We start from the raw sequence: 26,281 nt of genomic DNA on the forward strand, positions 1-26,281 counted from the left end.
ATATAGAAATTAATTGAAATTAATTTCATCCAGTCTATCTAATATAAGATATGAAAAAATGAAAATTTTCTTTTTTATTTTTTTATTTGATTTTAAAAAAAATAATTATAATTACTAAAATGATAATTACAAAAAGCATGCCACAAAAGTTAGACCAAAACACGAACATGGAGGGCTAAGATATAGCCATACTCTATTTCTAATTTTGATGAATCATATAACATGAGATGGGTAGAAGATCAAGAATAATAGGAGCATTTCACAAGCATTTTCTTTTTATCCTTACAACATTGATCCTTCTACTTATGATTGAAGGCATCAAGGATGCCAACAATTTGTCATCATTGGATATTGTAAAATGTATTAGAATTAATTTGTCTTAAACATGCTCCCCTACAAAGCCTAGTTGAGACAAAACTAGAATGATAGTAGGTTTGATGAACTTTTCTATTGCAATACCAAAATATCAACAATATTGTTACCAGTAGTTTTTTGTATTATTAAGAAAATGAAGGAAATGAATGAATAAGTTTTATAGTGAAGTTACCTGCTTGTAAATTTGCAAGATCGTTGATTGGCAAGACAACATCAAAAACCACAATGAATCAATTTGGATCATGAATCTCATTAATTATGATATTAGACCAATTTCAATATTAAAGTTCTTTAATTGTGTTTTGATCGACTAATAATTCAAGAAAATAAGGCAATTTCACTTTTGTAGGATTTAATCAAATAATCAATAAACATAACCTAAGTTTATTCATACTTCTATTTCACTTCTTTTATTTCACCTTTTCATCAAGCTCAAGCATAGAAACTTAAAATGAAACATGCATAAATTATAATTTTTTTTTTACTACAATTTTTTTTAAAATTACTCCCAAATCAAATTACTAAGTTTCAGCTATGGAAATATCTTAGCAAAAGAAAAACTTAAGCTAATGATTAAGTTAGTGTTGATAGCACAACTTTTCTTGAGCTAAATTCATAAAAAGACATTATCAGGAGCTAAATAATATTTCTAATAAATTAGACACCCGTTATGCTTGAATAATTTCTATTTAAGAAAAAACAGATAAACATATCTTATATTTAAGGAAATGAAACCCTTTATTAAATACCGGGCTAACGTATCTAACAACTGGAAATAACTGATAACAAAGGAAGCAATCTGAAAACAAAACCCGTCTTCTATCACACACCCACTTGTTTACGGCATTTTATAGATAAGAATTTTAAATAATTATGACCCTGAGGAAATCAAATAGAATAAAAGAGCCAGAAATCGACACAAAAACCCAAAATTCAAATAGAATAAAAGAGCCAGAAATCGACACAAAAGCCCAAAATAATAATAATAATAAAGTTCTAGGATACATAATGTAGTAAGGGGGAAAGCCAGAAATTTGTAGCTACTCGTAGGAGCCTGAAATTTGTCCAAGCCAACCAGGTAGCATGTAATTATTAACTGTTGAAGTAGTCGCCGTTGCCATCGTTATATCAGAATGATACCTGTTTAAATAAAATAAGATAATGTGTTTAGGCTGTGTGGTGATATTTTGCGAAAGACTGCTCTTCAATTACGTCTAAGAAATGATGATGTTCGGGTGTTGTAAATATGCAAGCAATCTATAGTATTAAGCATTTTCTTAAAAATCGTCATTGCTCACATAGAAATAGAGAAATTTATGTACATTATATATTTATATATCTACCATTTAAAGTTTGACATTTATGTTTATATCATTTTTATGTTGCAATATTTTTTTTTAAGAACTTAGTAATTATGACAATTTTTAAGTTATATTAAAAATTTGATTGTCATGCATGCAAATATGTAAATACATAAGAATTATGTGGTTTTGTACGTAAATACCCCCATAAAAGTATGCCAGCTTGATGACCAGGAAATAGGAATGATGTAAAAGAAAAATATAATGCCTAGCCCCTTGTCGGCCAATTCTTTAGCTGACTCCAGAATCTTGATTTATTCATATAAACAGTACGTGTGAAACAGGTAAATTACCAAACGCAATCAAGAACTAAAATGGGGCATTTACATACATGCCGCATAATTCCTGTATTTATAAATTTAACACTTAAATTTTATATTTTTAACATTTATATCATCTAAACTTTCATACCACCAGTTTGATTTTTTAAAAAAAAGGGTGAACTGCCTTTTTTTAAAGCATTAGAATATATGTAAAAATTAAAGTTTGGGTGTTAAATATGCAATTACATAGGAATTGAGTGGTGAGTATGTAAATCTTTCTAAAATCTGTGGCGATCTTGGGTTTCAGATTATGGAGAGTCTTGTTGCGAGTAAGACAGCAGCGATGACTTACCCGATCTGCAATGTCGGTTCGCTATCCAAGGGATGATAGAACGCCTCTCCATGGTGCTGAGCAGGCTGCCTCCCGTATCCTACGGCGTGCGTATTGCTGGGATCCCAGACCTGCGGCTGATTCGCCTGGCTGCCTTCCTCAAACTGCTCTCATAAAAATACAAATTAAATATCCAAAAATTGCATTATTTAATAAAGTTTGAAGGAAATTTTGGAGAAACGGCGCTTCTTCATTGTCATTACCCTTATCTTTAGGGCTCTATTCGCCTCGCAAAGCATTTGCTCCTGTCAGCCATGATGACAGCTTGTAAGTCTTAATTAGCATGATACATAGATGGTGAGACCGTTCATAGTATTTAGACATTTACCCTTCGCTGAAGGTCGGCTAGCTGATCAAGCATGAACTGCGTCTGTTAAATCAATACAGAAGTTTCTTAAATATCAATGTTATTCTTGGTTGATTTTGATATCTTTAGTAAAGAATGCGCTCAGTTCGTACCCGTGTTGATCGAATCTGTTTAAGAGAGGAGTCCAGTTGCCTCTCTAATTGCTCGAGCTCCTTGCCGCTAAGTGGAGCGAGGTCCTCCCCAAGCAAATTTCTAGAGTTGCAGAGGAAAGAGAGAAATTAACACTGCTATTTCTTTCTTATTTTTAGCATTATCTAATCCTCTCTTAGAGAATCTGAAAATGGGGATAAAGAGATCGACGTGTGACGTGTTTTACCTCTGCGATCTTTGCAAGGCTTCTACTCTGGATTTAAGTTTCAAGTACTCCTGTTGACTATTCTGTGTCAAGCGAAAACAAGAACAGTTAGTATTCATGTTGATGACCGTAAATTTGGTCGGGGCATTGAAAGAAAGAAATTAGATGCCAGCATCCAAAACTTTTCAGTTTTTTTTTTTGTCATTTTGTGATTAAACCTATTGCGAGTTAATTTTTTTTTAAGAGATTATGTTTTTTTTATTGTTTTTCTGATTGATTAAAACATCTTTTTTCTGATTGGTCAAGACTTCCACACATATGAATAAAAATGAGACTAATGCTCCACGAAGGTTGCTGAATCCTTTTGAGACAGGAGATCCCAAATAATTTGCCAGCTCGTACAGTATGGGGGATAGCTTCAAGGAGTGGGAAGAACCTGAGTTTTTTTTACAGTGTTCTTGGAGAGCACAAACTTGAGAGAGGATAAGAGAGAAACAGAGAAAAAGCGAGAGAGCTCCCCCTCCCCCTCAGCTTATTTCTATACAGTGGAAACCATGTACCGGAGTAGGGGCCTAGAAAATAATCATAAAACTAGGTGATAGACTATGTAGTACAGAATCTGATCAAACTCATTGACAAGACTGTTGGTGTGAATTTTCATGCCGTTAATAAATGAGTGTATTTATGTTGATGGACGATAATTTTCTTTCTTCTTTCTCAGAGAGCTATCCTTCGAGCTCAATGATATACCAAGGTAGTTGTCCGCCAGCTTAGTGAGATGGTTCAACTAGCTCATACTATGAGCATGGAATAGAAAATCGGGCAGCATACCAGAGTTTGAATGGAAGATCTCATTTGAAGATCGAGGTAACGTAGACTCGTTCTAAGGAAGTCACTAGAATGTTAACATACTTTGATGGTACTCACATAATTCTTTTGGATGATATGAAGCTCTACAGCTTGTCATTTTTAAAACTATGACTAAGGAGTAATAGATCTAGTAAAGGCCAAACTACTATATGTACAACTGATGGGCTTAATCCATTAAGCCCATAAGACCCATTTAATTTTGGGCTTCTTGTTGTTCAACAACTCATTTTTGGACATACATTTAGTTCGTCAATTTTTTTAGCACTTCAAAAGAATACTACAAAAAGAATAACAAAATGAAAGGATAAGAGATTAATACCCCCGTTTAGGGGGGCGGCACCTCGACGGCTTTTTTCGGCATTTTAATGAAAACGCAGGGACTTTGCTACTCATGTTTCTTCGTGATATCATTAATCAACTACCCCACGGCTTCACGATATTATTCTACCCCGACTTCGTGTCATCTACCCTAATCGCTTCAGAGCTCTCGTGTTTTCTTTTATGCCCCGCTCATCCCGCTCGTCATTGCCCCGCATTTGCTCGACTTATACGATTTCTTCTCATTTTCTTTCTCCTCGTTCCACCGACACCGATGACGAGGGTTTTTCAACGTTTACCTTTTTATCTAGTATCAATGATCCCTTTTTTTTTCTTGGTGGATTTGCTCTGTTAGCCGTATTGGTTTGTACATAGTTTATTGGTGCATTTGCTTGATGAGTTCTTGTGTTTTGTGCGTAACACCAATTTTTTGAGATTTTATGCTTTTTTGAGATTTTTACATTCGGAATTGGGGCGTTGGCAGCTGACGATACTTCTATTTTGATGGAGTGGGAGTTCGATGTTGGATTTGAGTGAAAATTTGATATTTGAGTGAGAATTTGAGAAGAAAAGGAGGCCTAATGGGAGAGGGGGAGCGGCTTTGGCTCTTATTTCAGTTTTCTGAAACCGTTAACGGTTTTGTTTTATGCAACTGGGAATAGCAATGTGAATGATGCTTGTTTGGTGGTTCATTCTTAGAATTTGTGAATTCAAAAATTTGATGATTTTTTTGGTTATTTTTTTGGCTTTGATATTTGAAATGCATATAAATTGAGATTGGATTTGTGAGTGGCCATGTTTTGACTATTGTGTATTCAATGAATGCCAATTTGGTAATGTGTGTAGTGGTGTGTGGTGGTGTGTTTGATGTCGTGTGGTGTGGTGGTGTGTGGTTTGATATTATGGTGTGGTGTTGTGTTGTGTGTGGTGCGATGTTGTGTTGTGGTTCAGCTGTTAATGTAAGGTGTGGTGGTGTGGTGGTGTGGTGTGTGGATGTGCTATTGTGGCGGGGTGTGTAGAGGTGTGGAGGTGTAGGGGTGTGTGTGGTGTTGTGGCGTGTGGATGTGCTGTTGTGGTGTGATGGGGTGCCTGGAGGTGTGGAGGTCTGGTGGAGTGTGCGGTGGTATGGTTTAGCATTCCTATTTATATTAATATTCATTTTTCGTGATAATAATCCAATGCCTAAGACAAAAGAGGTTGGTTTAGCTGCAATGTGAGATAAAGAGACAATATTAATATTTTATGATCTTCACCTCAAGGAGATTGAACTAAGAAATAAATCGACAATCTTTTTCAACAAAGAAAAGTGACAAAATATTATTAGAAAATTCAAGGAGAGGACAAAAAAAAAGTATGATATGATGCAATTAAAAAACAAGTGAGAACAACTATAGAATGACTGCAAAATCTGGAAGGAATTGAAGCGAGGAGAAGGTCCAAGATTTTTAACTTCAAGCATTTCACATTGGAATCTAGTAATAAAACTCCAAAAGCTTTTGAATGGAGCTTCTCAAAAAATTCATAATAAAGCCTAAGTTTTTTTTTTTGTGACTTCTGAGCACTGACAACTGAGCTATGAATACTCATTTAAATTTCTCAAAATAAAGTGATGACACCTATTGAAAGGTCATAATAGAAAATTTGATGATTCAAAAGAGGCTATATGATCGATAGGATTATTTCTTCCCTTATAAGAGTCAAGAGTGAGAATTTTGAGCCTTATGGGGGGTTTGGTTTCAATAATTTCTCAAAAGAAAAGATTCTTTAGTAACTTCTCTTTCTTCCTGATGTTCTTCCTTCGTCTTCCGAGGACTCAAGTGTCTCTTGTTTGGAAATATAAAATGCATCATCGTCATCTTCCTCTACTTCCTCTAATGTCGAATCTAGGGCTCACGTTGCCCTAACCCAAGGTGGCTCTTCTCCAAGTGGTTGACCCCTCTGTTATTTTGCCTGCTTACCACAAAACTTGACGATCTCGCACGACATTCCAAATGATCTTACAATGGCTTATGGATATCTCTTGCCCTGCTTCTTCTATTCTCTTATTCATTTGTTTCCTAAGTTCCTTCATCTACGACATCACGAACTTTACAGTGCATCACGAACTCTCTACTCAATTGTTATTCCTCATCTTGAAATATAAGATCACCTGACTCAATTTTGATAATGAGTTAAGCGCTCACTTTACCTTTTAGGATGTTAAATCCTTTTAGGATGTGAGGTTTCTATAATTCATGAACTCATATAATTCAAGAGTGATCTTAAAGGAGTGAGAAGAAACTGAGAGATTTTTTACAGAGTACTTCGAGGGTCCGGGCTTGAGAGAAGAAAAGGGAGAGAGAGAGAGAGAGAGAGAGAGAGAGAGAGAGAGAGAGAGAGAGAGAGAGAGAGAGAGAGTGAGAGCTCCCACTCCTTCCCCTTTTGCTTATTCATCTACTCAGGAACATATGTACCGTGCAAGGGTCTAGAAAGTAGTCATAAACTAAGTTATAGGCTATGCAATACAAAGTTTGATTAGACTTGTTGACAACATGATTGGTGTGGATAATCATTCCATTAATAAATGGTGTTATGTATGGTGACATGCATAAATTCTCCTTCTTCTACCACAAAGAGCTATTTATCGAGCTCGGTGATGTAGCTAGGTAGTTGCCGACGAGTTTGGTGAGAAGGTCAAACCAGCTTGTACGAGTATGAAATAGAAAACCAAGCAATGTACATGAGTTCGAACGGAAAAGCTTGCTTCTAGATTGAGATTGGATAGATCTATTCTAAGAAACTCGCAGGAATACTAATGTTCTTCGGAGGTACTGGCATAATCCTTCCAGGCGATAAGGAGCTTTGCAGTTTGTCACTTCCAATGGTATGGCTAATAGGTACACATGATCTTGTCAGTGTCAGACCACCAAATGCACATCAAATTGGCTTGATCCATTAAACCAATGAGGCCCATTTAGTATTTGGGCTTTTCTGTTGCTCAACAACTCATTTTTTAACTTACAAGGGCTTTAACCAAAAAATGCAAGGAGGGAAAACCGATGGGGTCTTGCCCAATTATAAAAGCCTATTTTAAGATTTTTATTTCAGGAGATTTTTCTATAGAGTTGTAGAACCATATTAGAGAGAATAAGGTTTCTAGCAAAGCTTACAAGTTCATCTGGGATAATTTGATCCCTCTCTCTTGCTATTTATTATGTTGGAAGATCTTTTACAACTTTATGCCTACTGATACTCTTTTTTAAATAAAAGTTTTTATTTACCTTTTAAATTGCAATGTTATAAGAATATCTAACCTGTTGATCATGTATTTGTGAATGACCGTGTTGTTAAAATTTAACTTCAGATAGGTGAGATTTTCCATGTATCAAAATTTAATCCTAGACTTACATGCTACCAACTTTTCAAGAATGCAATGGGTTGAAACTATTAATGTTTCTGCCAAATGCTACTAATTAATTTACATTTTAAGGGATATTAAAAAACTCTTATAGAGTTTTAATTTTAATTGTAGAATTACTCGCATTTACAAGAGTGCAAGCGTTATTTTGACTGTTTGACCAATATTGGTGACAATTTGAATGAATTCTTGAAGTTTTCTAATGTCAATTGCAACAGTTTAGTTTCAGTTACGGGGGTAGAGGAAACGAAAGGTGGGAGAGGAATCGATGGAGAAGATAAAGAGGACTCGAACAATTGGAACGTCTGAGAGGGAAGCGAAGCAAAATGGTTGGTTAGCTGAAGAATTATTTACGTGTATAAATCCACACGTAGGGAGGGGGGGAGATGGGGGGTGACTGGAGAGGTAATAAATGACATACCTACATGGTTAAACAATAGTTGAATATAATTATGCTTGATTGATTCAATTCATTATTTTATTATTAAATTTTATTGGTCATTTCGATGCTAATGCTTATAATCTCATAATATGAAATAATTGATGCATTATATTATTACATGTTGAGTGATATGAAATTATGAATGATATGATTAGCTTAGATTATTTGTATGTGCATAACTGAATATAATGAATTCACCATTTGATAGGACTAGTAGGGGAGCACTAGTATACCCATGCCCGAAAATGAAAAAGAATAGCGATATTAAAGTACCTTAAGTGGTACAATCTTTAAATAATGCTCCTGTAATAGTTGTATAGATAGAAAACAATATTGATATGCTATTAATATAGTAAGTTTCATTCAATAACATTTTATGTGATTATATGATGTATTAAGTAGCTTAATTGACTTGCAATTTATTTTTCATTTTTCTTGCATTGTTGATTAAAGGAAGAGCGAAACAAGAGAAAATGCTTATTGAAGATGTTAGAAAATGCAGACAACTTGTAACAAGGTAATTTTAAATATATTTCCTTAATTTAATTTGATTAGTGATTCACTCATTTGTTTAATTGTATACGAATATTGAAAATTTAATTTACACCCTTTGACCGTTTGTTTTCGCCTTGGTTAATCCTAAGCCTCGAGCCGTGTGACAAAAATGGTATCAGACCCAAGGTTTAGGATTAATTAATGAAATCTAAAAGCTCAATAGGATAATTATAAGAAAATTTTACTAATTATAAAAAAAATTGAAGTTAACTTAAAGTAATAATTATTATACATTCATAAATAGTGATACACCTGAAATCATAGAAGAAGGGAATCTGATAGAAAATAAAGAAGTACAATATGTTATAAATGTTAACATGATTATCCTCACCCGAATGATGGTGACAATGAATCAACTAATTCAGGAGTTTAGATCACAGCCTATCGGAAGTGATATAGTCATTGTAGATAAGTAGTAAAAGATAATTCAAGATTTGTGTCCATTATTTTTTAAGGGAACAAAATACCTAATTGAAGTGAAAAACCGGCTGATGAGGATAAAGAAAATACTAGGTAGTCTGGCTTATCTGGATGAAAGAAGAGTATCATAGGCGGTGTTTGCGCTGGATGGAGAAGCCGATAGGTGGTGGCATGGGCAATACTAAGATAGAGTAGGGGACATATCCAACACAATGATAAGTTGAGAGGAGTTCATAGACCCTTTTAGAGAGTGGTTCGTACCCTTATCCACTCGACAACAGATGCATGATAAGTTCATCAATTTGAGGCAAGGAGAGAATACAATCATGTAGTACAAAGTAAAATTCATTGCACTATCAAGGTGTTATAGTTGATCCCTACTGCAAAAGAAAAGTGCTACGGATTTCATTTGGGATTAAAGAGTTTTATCAGACAGTTTTTAGTATCTTTAAGGATCAATGATTAATCGGTATTAGTGGAACAAGCTAGAAGAGTGGAAATCAACTATCAGCTTACTTAGAATCATAAAAGATGCACAAGAGTAAGAATATTGAAGAAGAAGAATATGTGGACCAATCAGAGGGGTCAAACAGGAAGAAGTACAAGAATAATTCAGATAGAATTAACAGAAGTACGACTTAAGGTACTAGAGTTATTTGTGCCAAATGCAGAATACACTATAAGGTGAATGCTTGATGGGCACTAATACTTGTTATTGGTGTCACCAGCCTAGTCATATAGTAAGATATTGTCCATCTCTTGACCAGAAGGACGCAGAAGATCAGAAATTTGGTAGAGCTTCTTCACAGATAACTGTAGGTAGACATAAAATGATCGAGTCTATAAATTCAGCTCCAACCTAAGGTCAACCAAGATAACCTGTTCAACCTCGAGTATATTCCCTTACTCATAATAAGCATGAAAAATCTACTGCTGTTGCTGACAATGAAGCCTAATGAGTTTGGCCTATTATTCCTAAAATTTTCTCTTGTTTTAGTATTGTTATTCAAAGTGTAGCTGATTTGCATTATATCGATTCTTTACCCTTATAGTGATTACCTTTCATATGACTCTTAATTTCATGGATAACTAATATTGACATACTTAATGATAAACGACTTGAAGTTTGTTTATAAATTTCAAGGATAAAATTTTGTAAATGGGGAAGATTGTACAGCTTAGTTTCAATTATGGGGGGAAGAGGGAATCAACAGAGAAGAAAAGAGGACTTGAACAGTTAGAACATCAGAGAGGATATGAATTAGTAAGATGGTCGAAAAGACGAAGAGTTCTTTTCATGTATAAATCCATGTGTAAGGGGGAGATGGTAGGGGCGAGAAACAACATACCTGGAGAGTTGAACAACAATTGCGCTACTAGGTTGAGACACAATTGCGACAGGAGCTCTCGGCGTCGGTGTAGTGGCTCATGACTTTCGGAGTAGAAGAAGGAGAATCATGCCTAACCAACCAACGAAGAAGAGGAGAGGAAGAAGAGTGAAAGAGAAAGAGGAAGAAGGATTGAGTTAGGGCGGGAGGGAATCGATTTAAGGAAATCGTGGTGCTCGTGCGATTCAATTAGCACAGAGGGGAGGAAGCAATTCACACTGTGAGGGGCGCGGCCGAGTTAAGTTATATTAAATTGATTTAATGTTAAAGCTCAATAATAATAATAATAATAATAGTAATAGTAAGAAATTTATTCATTAAAAAAACTTAGAGGGATTTCATAAATTAAATACATAAATGGTTTATTAATTTAATTACATTTTTATCGTATTTTAGTTTTCCATTATAAAATAATCGACTTCAAGAGCAAGCTGATTGTTTATCAACATGATGAGTACTCCTATCTTGAAATTATAGTATCATTTAGATATCTTTTATATCTAGCTTTATAAGTTGTTAATTATACTTGATTAATATAATTGATTGTTTTATTATTAAGTTTTATTGATAATTTCGATATGAATGCTTCTAATCTCAAAATAAGAAATAATTAATGCAATATAGTATTTGTATGTATATACATACATATGTATGTATCTATATATATATATATATATATATATATTGTATGTATATGTATGACTGACTATGATGGAGTCACCTCTTGATGATATTAGTAGAAGAAAACTAATATACTCGTGCACGTAAATAAAAAAAATATATTGATATTGAAATATCTTAAGTGATACAATTTTTAGACGGTACTTCTATGACGATTATATAAATATAAAATAATATTGGTAAGTTATTGTGTGAAAAACATTTTATATGTTTATATTGATTTATTAAGAAGCTTAACTGACAAGCATATTATTTTTTTCCCCTTGTAATGTTGTAGTTTAAGATTATGAGTATTCACTGGCTCATTAGCTCACAGTTATTTTAAACTAATTTTTCTAATTTAATTAGTTGATTAAAAGATGAGCGAAAGAAGGAAAAACATTTATATAAGACGTAGACAACCTGTAACGAGGTAATTTTAAATATATTACTTTAATTTAATCTGATTAGTGACTCTTTCATTTGTTAAATTGTAGAAAAATATAGAAAATTTAATTCACACTGTCCGATTATATGTTCCCATCTTGGTTAATTACAAGCCCCAACTCGGGTCGTGACACTAGTATCCCTAAGAATTGAGAGGGAGGATTAATTAATTTTGATAAAATGAGCCTCTATGTTAAACATCTATAGTTTAATGTAGGTGTTTGTATACCAAAGAAGAGTTTGGGTCATGAAGGCCATGATTTTCATGCAAATATCTAATTCTTAATAAAAAAATTTCATGATTCTATGGTTGGATATTACATTTATTTTTTGGGACTACGGTTGTTCATTTAATTATCCTCATATGGTACGTCTTACGTGGTTTGAAAGTTTGACATCTTAAACTAGAACATGATTATGGATAGTGACTTCTTTAGCTTTATTTTTGAATTTACTACCCTTTAGGCTTTGTTATTACTAGTTAATTTTTTATTATGGTTTACTTGCTATTATAATTATTGTATAATAGTTTCCATTTAGTGGTATGCCTATCGTATTAGGAGTACATCACTTTGATATATTAATGACATTTATGGTTAGAAGACATTTGAATTGTACTCTATCTACTAGAATATTTCTTTTGACACTAGATTTAACCTTTTAATTTTCATTCTTCTAATAATACAAAAATTCTTATTATTATTTATGGATAGTTGATCTTTATTTTTTGCAGATATGTTAGTAGTTTGCGTTAATTTTTACAGTCTTCTATGAACATATTTTGGAAAAGCATTTTGCATGGTTCTGAAGCTTAATTTTTTTGGACCTATTTACTTTCTAAGGAGGTTGCATGAAGATCACTCTTTTGGGTAGAGTAAATTTTATTAGCTTCATGGTTGATTTTTGTTTTATTTTTGGTATTTCTCAATGGTAATCCATATTTGTAAAATCCTTACTTTTATCTGGTGGTGTGACTACTTAGAATTTTTTTTGAGTTGGTTGTATTTTGGGATTAGTTGGGGTTTACAACCTACTTATAGTATCCTTTTTTAAATATTAATAAAATTTAAATTCTATAAAAAAAACAACTATATGAGACAAAGAAACTACTAAAGTTAGCCCTTCCCCTCAAGTAGAGATGGTAGAAGTGGAAAATCTGAACTATCATTCTAGTCTCTTATGATAATAATGGAAAATATTGGAGGGATAAAAAAGAGGAGTGTTAGGTGTTGAAGTTAGCTGACGATGGTAAAAAAAATGATGGAATTTTTAATATCAACTAAAGGAATATGAAAATGGGAGCATTGAAAGTTAGGCAATAGTTGACAAGTTCATCCCTCATGGATTGTCAACCACAATACTCCAGTGATTGTAAACACGTATAGTTGTCAATGTTAATCATCAACTAGAAGAAGATAATAATAAAATGATGGTGAGTATCTATATTGACCGGCAAATAAAGCATTGGGATATTTTAAATTTGAGAACACTTCACCAAAAGTTTTCTTTCAAGTATGGAATGAAGGCTTATTTATATATATTTCCTTGCGGTATTTTGATTGTTTTTGTCAAAATCATAAATGCTCAAGTGGATTGCCCAAAATTATCCCATTCAATATTTATTTATTTTTAATATCTTTGTACTTTAAATGACATTAGACTAAGTAATCTAATCATGTAAGATCTTATGCACATTTTTAAAAGAAGTTTTAAATAACTCCATAGCTGATTTCATAAATGTTTGATTGAAAGACATGAGTTTTTTTTTTTTTTTATCTTTATTTTGTGATCTTTCATTTATATATATTTCCTTATGGTATTTTGATTGTTTTTGTCAAAATCTTAAATGCTCAAGTGGATTGCCCCAAATTATCCCATTCAATATTTATTTATTTTTAATATCTTAGTACTTTAAATGGCATTAGGCTGAGTAATCTTAATCATGTAAGATCTGATGCACATTTTTAAAAGAAGTTTTAAATAACTCCAAAGCCGGTTTCATAAATGTTTGATTGAAATACATGAGTATTTTGTGATCTTTAATTATGCAAAGATTCATGTTGACTAGATAGATTATTGAAATATATCAATTGCACTTTATTTTTTAACATAAAGGTTTTATAGTGTAAAAATATTTTTGGTTATAAAAAAAAATATGGTTTAAAATTATAATATTGAAAAAAAATATGAAATGCGACTACTCTCTAGATGTGAACATTAGTCTCCCATTAGGCAAGTAAATTGAATAATTCTAATGTGTTAAGTGCATCCAAGCTTGATTCATGTAATTTATGAAATTATATTTAAATTGAGGACAATCTTCTAATTGATGGTAAGGCAATTTTATAAACTAACAAAATTATGAGTTGCCAATAAAATGTCTATTGGGGCATATAATTCAAAAATTTTTGGCTTGAATAATTTTTTTCATTTGAATATCTATTTTGTAAGTTCAAGATGGATATGTGCTTTCCCTGTAGGATACAACTCCAAATACTTTATTTTGGGAGATGTCATTTCCATGTATTGATGTGAGGCAATTTTTTAAACTTTTATTTCATCTACATAAATTGTGATTATATGTCTACTTCTCTAAATAAGTTCAAAAAGTTCGAGGTTGGAAATTTAATTTGCAGAAATTAATTTTTTTATTTTTTTAATTTTATTTAATGTTCTTGAAGAAATTTTTAATATTTTAATTATTTTATTTTTAATTGATTTAAGAATATATTATATGTTTGATTGTAAGAAAAGTGAGTTTTTTAATAGCTTAATAGTAATATATGAATCCTAAAAAAATTTTATTTGACAATATCCTATACATCTATTTATTTTCATAATGAACCCCTCATTTTGAGTCATCATGCAACATATTGGAATCAAAATTTGTAAATATCAAATTTTAAGCAATTTAGAAACATTCAAGTGGTACTACTAGACAAGCACATCATAATTATTTGGATATCCATAATTATATCCCAATATTCGAAAAAGATATGATCTTAAAAATTTTGACTGTGAATCAATAATTTAAATCTTTTCTTAACGTTATCATTTATTTGATTTCAAATAGTTCCAGTTGTTGAAATAAAATTTCGGGGACATGCATACATATTTTTCAAGAGTATTTCAACTGAAACAAAATCAATATAAGCTTAAAGAGAAATATCTATAAATTGTTGAAATCCAAAATGAATTGCTTAATCAATTTAGGAGTTGCAAAAAAAAAAAAAAAACAGAAAGAGAAATTTTAGGCAAAAAGTTAAGAATAGGCTATGCTACAATTCACACAAAAAATATTATGATGCTTTGTTGAGATTTTAGTGTGCCAGGATATGTTATCAATGCTATTTTAAGATCATTAATTAAACTTATACTAATTCCTAAGAAAAAGCCTAATAAAATCTTATCCAAAGTTAATAAGAGCACACTAATACATCATTTATGCTTCAAGTTAACCGAATTGAAGAAAAAATAGTTCATGAATAATTTGATCTGATCCAAAACCAAAACTAGTGACAAATTACGAATAAATTGCAATCGAGATATCGGGGAACTCAAATAAAGGTTGATTTTACTAATATCAATGAAAGCAAACAAAATCCAACGTTGATCTATTGTTTTAGAGATAGATTGTCTCTTTATAAATCCTAGACATCACTAGGAATACTACGCAAAAAAATAAAAAAGCAGCCAAAAAAATCATAAAAACCAACCCTGAAAAATTATCCCTCATAAATATTCCCCAAGATCCCCTTTTAAACTTTCCCCCCTAAAAACCCCCTTGATTCCCCTCCTATGTGTGATTAGCAGTTATGTGGATCCCACCCGGGAGCTGAAATCATGCTCAGCCTCTCCTAGGTATCCACCCCTCTATGTTGAGCCAGCTGACTTGACGTGGATGCCGGCTGCGCTGGCTGGGTCTGGTTGGTCTAGACCAATCCAATTTGGATCGACTCGCCTCTTCTGCTCTCGATGGCAGTACCCCCGAGTATACACAAACTTATCATAATCTCTTAAGGGAGTACCAAATTTAGAAAATAATTTAAACCCATGATAATTATACTTATAGCATTGGTGTCATAAATTTATGCATGAAAAATAGTGATAGTATATATATATATATATATATATATATATGATGTTATGGAATCAACATTCAAATCTGATCGATCATATTGATAAACTTAGTTCTTGAATTGATTAGAAGATAGAGTGAAAGTTCGAGAAAATAAGCGCCCTAAGAATAAATATATATACCAACTGTTCTAGTGAAAGTAATTAACTTCCATGACAAATGTGAAGATGGACTAGCACTATTTGATGCAGTTGATGAATCAAATGTGCAATTTGAGCATGCAAAATTTGACGATTTTTTTTTTAATAATTTCAAGGATAACTATCAATTTATTGTTGGACCTATTTTTCACTTTTATTTTTGTGACACAAAAATTTATAAAATGAACTTCACAATTCACAATGAGAAAAAAGTGGTGCCAATACTTGAAGAAGTTTATTAATAGTATATCTTTAAAAAACTAAAATATTAAATAATGTCCATTTGCCCAATCCTTCATTCATTGCAACTAAATTTTAAGTTATTCGTGTTAGTTTTTCTTACATGGATTGTTTGTTTAGAGAAGCATATCATACTTATAAGATTAGCAATTAAATTTACATGTCATCTTATAGGAATTAAAGATGGTTCATAAGATGTATTCCTTAAGATGAACATTACAATTTTAGAATTTTTATTATTTATCTCATATCCCATTCATAATATGCATGAATTATGGGAGGATATTGGCACAAAAATAACAAATAATTATGATAATTACTAGCCTTTTATTGATATGAGCAGAAAGCATATATAGTTTAAGGCTAGTAATGACTTCAGGGGACTTTAAATCTGAGAAGACTTCAATTAGGATTTTTCCAGAAATTGAGTTCAAGTTATAATTATTTAAATTTTGGTAATCTATTGAAACTTATATTACAAATTAATTATTTTGAAAATTTTAATTGAAATCCAAATTTTAATTTATCTAATTTGACCCTATTTCATTAGCATACCATTAATCTGGTAGATTCTACTATTTTGACTTCCTACGATTCCCCATCAAATTGTCTATCATATACATATTTATAGCTTATCCATGAGGATAGTATATAGTCCCGTCAAGTTAATTGCAAATGGTGAATTTAAAAGGTATATTATTCATTAATGAGAAAAGATTATATGTGATGTTTGATGAATTATATGAGATAGTCTATGTCCAGATTGCAAAATTCATCATAATTGAATTTGTCAAAGGTAGGATGAAAATCTTCACATTTATGATTGTTAGAAGCATTGTCTCCATTTCATGAAATGTTCATTTTTAGTAGTTGGTTTCTTCTCATTAATTAATTGTTATTTTTGTTTGAAAACTTGAAGGTGATGATGGTCATAAAAAGTTATGGGCCACAACAAGTATTTCATTGTTTTATGTTATTTCATATTTACAACAATTACGTCATTGTTTGTTCTATATATGCTACGTGCAGGAATTATGTGAGAAGATGGTTAAGTATGAGTAATTTTAAAAGTTCAATTAAAATTGGAATTAATTTAAATTAAATTTAAAATTGTGTAATAGGTTGGTTGACTTTGCTTGCGGGTGATGTGCCAACTTAGGGTCCGTTTGGGGCAGCTTGTGCGTTTCAGGATAAACTGCTTATCCTGAAACGCGGCCCGCGGGCTGGCTGCAGGGGTCGGCCCGCGGTCTGCCTTTAGTGTAAAAACCCCAAACCAATTTTAGATAAGATGTCGAAACATATATTCTAAAATGTAAGGCGGCATTTTGAAAAACTGCCCGCACTTATAAGCTACCCCAAACGGACCCTTAATTTTGAACTTCAGACTTGCATAAAACTTTATTTCTAATTTCAATTATGTGAGTGCAAATTGAATGACTTGTCCTTTTTTTTTTCAAATGCGGCACAATTTCAAATACCTAATTTTGAGGAAAAACATCGCAGTAACGAAATGAAGATAGATTTTTTTCTTACTACGATAAATTTGTTTGTTATTTAGTATACTCTTATTAGCGAAGTAATTTGACTTTGATCTATCATTTTATTTGTTTGCAAGCTTTAATTTTTAGCTGAAACATTTAGAAACTTTAATTACTTAATTATTATTATTTCTTAAATTATACTATTAATTAGTCATAATATGTGAATCATTAATTTTCAAATAAAAAATTGGGACACAATATATAATATTAAAAAGTCTTAATTAATTTTTTTTGAAATTATTATATGATTACCGTTTTATTTTGATTTGATTTTCAAATTTTTTCGCTCCTTACTCTTTAATCATTGTTCTTCATCAAATATTTTGAATATTTTTCTTGGCCGGAGGAATTTTTTTTTTCTCTCTTTGAGGAAGCTTTCTCCATGTTTACAAAATTCGCTGAAATTAAAATATGTTTATCATTCTAATTCTGGTGAAATACAAATTATTCAATTTGAATAGTAAACTGAAACCCTCTTGTATGTAGGGAGTCAAGTTGAACAAAATTAGAAGGGGTAAACATTTTGAATAAATAGCCGCAGATCAATAATTAAGACACGCATTATCGGAAGTTTATTTCCGTCCATTCACTTTCTTTTAATCTAAACATAGCACAAAATAAGTAATATAAACAAATTAACATTTAAATTTTAAGAAAATAAAATCATTTTCAAGATTATTAATAGTTGCTAATGTTCAGGAAAATATCGGTTAACTCTCAAAAAAACAAAAAAGTTGACTATGTTTACCTGGGTCTCCCTTGATATGATAGTTGTTTCTGGGCCTCCGAAATTGCATTTTTGGTACTTCTCTAACGTTTTTAACATACTGAAATTCATAAAAGAATAAACAATTAGTCGAAACACGGAAAATTAAATATATCACAAAGAAATGTGCTTGATAGGCTCATGCACCCCTGCTTTCTTATAATCCCTTTTTTGTCTTTTTTCTAATGAATTTTGTTCCTCAAATTAAGACATCAAAAGAAAAATGTATTGACCTCAAAAATAAAAAAAAATGCTTGTGTGGCTACAAAGAGTTGGGCTCATAAAAGAAAAAAAACTCTCTATTTGAAAAAGTGTAATTTTGACTTGATGTATTTTATTCTAGAAGTTTGATCGATGTTCAACTTAACTTCAAAAATAAAAATTAGAGATCATACAAGATCAAAACAGTTCAAAAATCTTGCCACAAAAATAGGTTTCTCAAAATGTATCCATGTATTCCAAAGCTATCCAAATTGAATATTCAATACCCTAGAATCTATGAAGTTCCAATTCAGAGTTAATCAAATTGGCAATCTAGTGTTCCGTACATGGAGTAGCATGATGCATATTAAGTAAGACATAAAACTACAATGGATTTCGAAGGGACCACTAATTGGTCCACAAAAAAAATCTTGACAAGAGCGATTTTATAATCTTGTTTGAATGTTTTGGCATGTGCATGTTATTAAAAAATATTTCATGAATATCTTGACTACTTGGAGCAATTATGATCTTTACAAAATTTCATTTCTAAAGTCATTTATGGCACATGACTTATGTCAAAAAGAAACAATTTCAAATAAAAATGATGAGAAAATGTGTTCTTTTCTAATTCCTCAAATATGTGTAATAGTTCTTGTTGGAGTTATTTCCGTGCAGCTCATCATTAAGAGATTAATCCATCATCACCGAAGTGTTTTATAATCAAAATCTACAACTAGGCATATTGAATTAGTGAAACATAGGTGTCATTGGATGTGACTATTAACCATTATTAAATAATAACCATGAGATCATTACTAGTTGCTAGAGTCGTTCTCTTTACCAACCGAACAGTTGGATTAGCCCAAGAATAATGTAAAGGGAAGCAAATCTTTATATTTATAGTTGAACACATATGTTACATATTTATACAGACTCGGATTAGCAATATTTCTAATATAGAAAAGATCCTATAAATCTCATCTAATTAGACACATAATATTAATCTTCCTAATAAATAAGCTTCTTAATGTATTACTTTTCATAACACTCCACTACATGCTGGAACCTAGATATTTCTCATGTCCCACTTGTAATAAATATAATCAAACCTACCTCTCTTAAGGGCTTTTATGAAGATGCCCCCAAGTTGCTCTCCAAACTTTTACATGAGTAGTAGAAATTAAAATTTTGTTAACTCTTTTCATGAGCAGAGTGACAATCTATCCCAATATACTTAGTTTTGGGAGAAAGTAACTCGCGGAATCTCCTTCGTAAATTCATAGGGGCTTCAATTCGAAAATCTAAACCACACCGCGGAATAGGATCACATAGATTTGAGAAAATTGGGACAAACTTATGAACAAAAGCATAATAAAACAAACTAATTAGAAAAACACACAAGAATTTAAAGTGAAAAAACCCAAGAACGGGATATAACCATGGAGCCACATCAATAGAAAAATTTCATTATGAATTAGAAAGTTTTACAAAGAACACACTCACTTTCCTCTTCTCAATCAAGGATACTTACAAGACATCGCTCCAAATTCTTCCTTCTCCGATCCACATAAATCCTCCTCTTCGACACTTCTCACCTTCACCGGGATGTTTATCTTAGAACGCGGAAGGAAGACAACACATTATATCGCTTGAAATTAGCTCTTAAAACCAAAGTTATTTGAAAACATTGCCTCTGAGCGCCACACTTACTAGAGGTGCCCACTTGAGTTGGGCACCTAGGCGACGTCTCTACTATCCACGCTCACATATGTGGGCACATATATGCCATAGGCCGACACATAGGCATCATTTTCTTTGTGAGCAGCGCCCAAGTGGGCGCTTGAGCTCCCACAATCCAATGTATATGCGTTGGGTGCTTGGTCTCCTGTTTGTGTGGATGCTTTGGCTCCACAAACCCAACACTTAGTTCGTTCATGGAATACAATGTTTGAGGCAATATGAATTGCAGCTTGTTTATCACATTATAGTTTTGTTAGAAGTGTCATCTTGAACCTATTTCAATTAATAATTGAGAGATCCATATCAATCCACTCGAAAAAGCTTGTGTCATTTCCCAATGCTCAGATTATACACTAAATCATGACACTTGATTATGTTTCTTACTTTTTCCTGAGAGCAAATTGCCACCAACAAAAACACTTTATTAAACAATATGACTTTTTCTATGAGACCAATTTGCATAAGAGAAACATTTACTATTTTTATGTCCACGGTTTGATATAGAATATCTTATCCATGAGCTCCTTTGAATTAACATAGTTACTGTTCCAAAGCTGACCAAAGATAAACTGTGTTGGAGGACATAAACTGACTTGTAATATTAACTGAAAAAGCAACATCATGGTGCATCACTGTAAAGCAATTTAATTTTCCCACTAACTATTTATATTGTTATCGATCATTAAAATGCTCTTAATTCTTAGGAATTTGTTGATTAGAAAGCATGAGAGTACTGCATTGTTTGACTCCTTATTTCCCAGTTGTTGTTAATAAATCTAAGATATACTTCCCTTGAGATTGAAAGATGCCCTTGTTGCTTCTTGATACTCAAATCCCTAAAAAATATTTCAAGGCACCTAGATCTTTAGTGTTGCATTCAATAATAATAATAATGACATCAAGATGCAACACTAGAAAAAAGATCCCAAAAATAGATTGATTGTAGAATACAATATGATCATTTTTACTTTTTTGCATAATGCTTGACTAAATTTTCCAAATAGTTAATCTCACAAGTTTAAGCAAAAGCTCTCAACAGCCAACTGAGCATTGAGATGAGCTACGAATACATCAAAATGAAATTCATCTGCAAAAACCAATTTACATTCATCCGCCTTCATTCTAAAATGTAGTTCAACTAGTTTTCAAGTTTCATTTTCAGTTAAGGCCTTCATTTCATCAAACATTATTGCCTTCCACCTAGAATGTAATAGGACTTGTTGGACAGATCTTGGGATCTCAACAGTGTCAAGGGAAGCAATAAATGAACATGAAGTAGAAGATAATTGGTTATAATCAATAGTATAAAGAAAAGCACATTGACACTTACTTTCTTAAAGAACAATAGGTACATTAATGTCATTAAGAGCAGGATCTACTGAAGAAGATGATATTGACATCATACTAGGATCGAGGGGACGAGATCTTCTAGAGTAAGTATTAGTGATAGGTATTTTGGGCTGAGTGGCTAGTGGTGGAGGTGGAGCTAGATCAAGATCTGAAATGATGACACGATAATTAAAAAACTCAATAGAATCTCGTGAGAATTTAGACAATATATATTGAGTTACCAAAGAATGGGATTTGTTCATGAAAGGCGGCATCATAAGAAATTATGTACCTATAAGAAGGAAAAAATATCAAAGAATGGGATTTGTACCTATAAGGTCCAGTTTAGAAACTTGTGGTTGAGTATCATGTCTAAAATAAGTGCACTTAACGTGATTTAATGGGATCGAGAGTTTGTTGAAAATAATAATTGGTAGGGTATATGGTTTTGTAAAACGGTAGAAGGAATTCAATTGATAAAAAAACATGCAGTAGAAACTGAATCAACTGAAAACTATTTGGGTAAATTGCTTTGAAAGAAAACAACTCCTGCTATCTTCAAAAGAAGTCTATTTTTCCAGTCAGCTACTCCATTTTGGGGTGGAGTATTGATACAGGATAATTAATAAAGTATCTCGTTTTATGCCATGTATGTCTAAAACGGTGCAAAAAATATATTTTTTGTCATTGTCACTTCTCAGAATTTTGACCAAAATAGTAAATTGAGTTTTAATTCGACATAAATGGATTGAAACACGCAATTACTCAATATAAGAGATTTCATAAACTAAAGCCATATTATACAAGAAAATTATCCACAAAAGTAAAAATATCAAAATCTATTAGATAAAACAAGACAAGGTCCCCATACACTAGAACAAACCAGCTCATAACTGTGACTAACAATTATTTTTAACTTCGGGAATTACAAAAGACAAACAAAGGTGTTTAACAAAGTATCACGTCTCACAATATAAAAATAACAATAGCTAAAATTGAGAGTTTAAGTCATTTTAACATTCATAGTGATGGATGTCCTAATCAACAATACACCTAAAAAAGGGATGAGATGCTAGAAGAGACTATGGGTCGAGATAGTTTGCTCTCCAAAATGTATAATCCCCTCGAAACTATCATTTATTAATAATTTTCTTCATTATAAGATCCTAAAAAAGATAATAATCAAGGAAGAATAAGATACAATAATTAAGAGCATGTGCAATTTTGCTAAGAAAGATAATATTAAAAGAGAATTGAGCATGATTAAGGACATAAGTCAATTGTAAAGTATGTGTAACATTGATGGTACCATAACTAAAAACATTAGAAGTGAATTCATCTGCTAAGATGAAAAAAGAAAGATGTTTATGAATGGTGGAAAGGAACTTTGGATTAAAATCATGTGAGTTATAGCACCAAAATCAATGAGCCAATGTGTGGAAGAGGATAAAACGCAAGTATTATTGTTACCTGACTAACCAAATGCAGTAATAGAGAAAGTATCATTGTTACCTAACTTAACAAAGGCAATAATAGATGTAGATTTCTTGTATGTTTTCTGAAGCTGGATGAATTTGGCATATTCGTCTAAAATCAATAAAAGTATGACCTAAGGAGACCTCATCAGTTGTGACCATGTGAGCGTAATGTGATTTAGAACCATTTTGATCTTTTTTAGCAAATTCTGACACATTCTTTTCATATGACCAGTTTCATAGTAGTAGTAACTAACTACTTTAGAGCTTTGATTTTTAGAATTTGGAGTTCTACTATACTTACCATGAGAATGAGGTTTAATGATGCCTATATTTCTCTTACAAGCAAGAGTACTAGGTTGATGAATTGATGAAGCTTGAGAACTCAAAGTAGTGCACAACATTCTAGTTTAGGCTTCCCTCAAAGTAGTAACACTATGATCAAATAGAATTTATGATTTAAAATCTTAATATTGAGAGCTGAGGCTAACTAGAAAACTTATAATAGTAATTTGTTTTCTATGCTAGAAAACTTATAATAGTCATTTGTTATTAGAAGATTTTCTCTCATACACTGTTAAATTTATAAAATATCTAAATGAGAAACTAATTTTGGTGATTTCTCCATTTTTTTACTTACGGGATGTATGGTTAAGTGAATTAATGGTGTACTGTAATTTATTGGAGAGATTTCAGAAAATTATGTTTTTGGTATGAAAAAATACAAATACAATGTAAAGTTTGAATGAATTTGAAGTTTACATCGTAATTCATTTTGGTTGAATTTAGAATTCATATGATTTAGCTGAATTTCAATTACACCATTCATTTTAATTAAAAAAACTAGACGGCCCCTTAGCCAGTTTTATCTCATCTTAAAATTATTATTTTACTTAAAAAAATAAACAAAACCATCAATGTTACTTAATGATGCTAATAACTTTTAAGGGATTCATAATTCTTGAATATACTTGTTGCAAGTAAAATGTGAAACTATATGTGATGCACATAGTCGCACATTTTGCTCATCCATCTTGGCCAAAGCATTATTTGATCAAAAACTAAGAACTAAATCAAATAAAACTCAATTTTTTATTTTAATTTGATTTTAAAGGTTCTATCTAATTCCTAGTTTTAAAAATATCAATATTTGATTTTAAATTATTTAATCAATCTTATGTTTCATTAAATTGAAATTAACTAACTAAACAACCAAACTTAGGTCTAATCAAGAACCAACTAACACTAAATTTAGGATAGGTAGTGCCCAAATACTTAGGTTAGAAATAAAACAAAGAATTTAAAGATTTTGGGTTAGAACGTTAACACTACTAGAAAGAAATTATAATTGGTTCTTAACCTAGTTTGCTATTCCATGCTGCTTGATAGCTTTGCAATCTTAAGATAGTTGCGATGAAACTCTTATATATTTCTACTAGGGTTTCAAATAAATAGAAATACAAGCCACACTGTAGAATAGGATCACACTAATTTGAAAATCTAGAATAAAAAAGATATCAAAGAAAAGCACAAGAAAATAATTACATAAAAAATAAGAACATAATTTAATGTGAAAAAATCCGAGAATAGGAAAAATTACTGAGTCACACAACTAAGAAATTTTTATTATGAATATAAAAAAATATGGATAACTCACTCAGATCTCCTCTCTATAGTGAATTAAACTTACAGGACTTTACTTCAAACCCTTCCTCTTGATCTCACAAGTAAAAAGCACATGCTAAAATCATGCCCTTCGACTCCTCTGCTTCATGATACCCTTGTTGAAAGCATTGCAAGCTAGAGAATATCCCTTCTTCACTCAAAATCACAGATTTAAGGAACTTAACATTAGGGATTGCTCTGCAATATGGTAACATCATGTATCAACATAATTATTTCACTTGCTCGGGATTAAACTGAATTGATCAACCCTCAGCGGCGTGGTCAAGCCAATTTTGGTGTGGTTATGCTGACCAACGTAGCTAAACCCATCTCAGGTGTGGCTATGTCAAGTCCATGTGCAGGTACTTTTAAGGTTGTGAGTTCTTGTGACTATTATGGGCTATCACCAGCTGTGGGTGCTTTAGGCTCAACACATCTTCAAAGTCACGTACTGTGTTGTGACTTACCCCTGGTCTCAACCTTTATGGACTCCAACTGAAGCCAAGCATAACTCCAATTTCTCGATAATCATTACTTTCATTAATAGTTTTGTAGGATTCTGAGTTGTGCTTAACCTCTTAAAGAACAGATGCCCATCTTTTAGAAGCAGTGTATAAAGTGATACCTCAACTATATATGCTTTGTCATGACATAAGAAGTAACTTTCTTAGCAACATGAATTGCACTTATACGTCGCTATGAATCTTTCTAATTCCCTGCCGCTTGCAGAATTCTAACATAAAGCCATGTAAATAAATCTTCTCCTTACTAACTTTTGTGATAGCAATGTATTTTCCTCCACAGTTGAAAATGCAATAATCTTCTACAATCTGGAAACTCAACTCACCACTATGTTTCCCAAAATAAAGATATATCTTGTTATACTTCTACCATCCAAATCTCTCGTCAAATAAAATCTATAATTTTCTGTTGACCGGTCTCTACACTTTCATACTAAAGTGTCATGCTAACAGTTCCTCTTAAATACTTAAGAATCTGTTTCATCTCCACCCAATGTATTTGTCTGAATCGCTCATGTACTCACTGACCACCCTCATTTTAAATATATTATCTTATTTCATACAAAATCATAGCATACATTAGACTTCTGAGTGCTGAATTATTTAGATTTTTCCCAATCTGCTTTGCTTAACTCATGTTGAACTTCAGTAGGATCTTCTTAATATACTTTGTCTTAGACAATTTCAGTGTACCTTCACTTCTATTCCTACTGATTCTCATCCCAAGAATTTTTCTTATTAAACCAAAATTCTTCTTCTCAAACTCACTCGATAATTGTTCATTCAAGTCTTTGATTTTCTTCATATCAAAAAATTTGATGAAGCAATAGTAGTCTGCCTAGCACATCATATACCCACTGTTTGATATGAATCTGTCAAACCTCTGGTACCACTATCTCAGGGCTTGCTTCAAACCATTGAGGTTCTTTTTCAACCTATAGACCAACTATTCTTTCTCTGAAACCTTATAACC

General features: G+C 31.9%; 1 protein-coding gene across 1 annotated transcript in view; it reads right to left on the reverse strand.

The window, feature by feature from the left end:
* Positions 1–1,309: 1,309 nt before the first annotated feature.
* The window catches only part of LOC110033309 (agamous-like MADS-box protein AGL9 homolog), a 48,794-nt gene continuing 23,822 nt past the window's right edge, over positions 1,310–26,281 (reverse strand). Inside the window, exons 2-8 of the mRNA XM_020737235.1 lie at positions 18,357–18,435; positions 3,074–3,135; positions 2,850–2,949; positions 2,719–2,760; positions 2,594–2,635; positions 2,352–2,494; positions 1,310–1,515 (exon numbers count right to left, since the gene is read on the reverse strand). Of these exons, the coding sequence (XP_020592894.1) occupies positions 1,416–1,515; positions 2,352–2,494; positions 2,594–2,635; positions 2,719–2,760; positions 2,850–2,949; positions 3,074–3,135; positions 18,357–18,435 (568 nt within the window). The 3' untranslated portion in view covers positions 1,310–1,415. The remainder of the gene's footprint in view (positions 1,516–2,351; positions 2,495–2,593; positions 2,636–2,718; positions 2,761–2,849; positions 2,950–3,073; positions 3,136–18,356; positions 18,436–26,281) is intronic.

The sequence above is a fragment of the Phalaenopsis equestris genome, unplaced genomic scaffold (assembly GCF_001263595.1).
Source record: "Phalaenopsis equestris unplaced genomic scaffold, ASM126359v1 Scaffold001133, whole genome shotgun sequence".
NCBI lineage: Eukaryota > Viridiplantae > Streptophyta > Magnoliopsida > Asparagales > Orchidaceae > Phalaenopsis > Phalaenopsis equestris.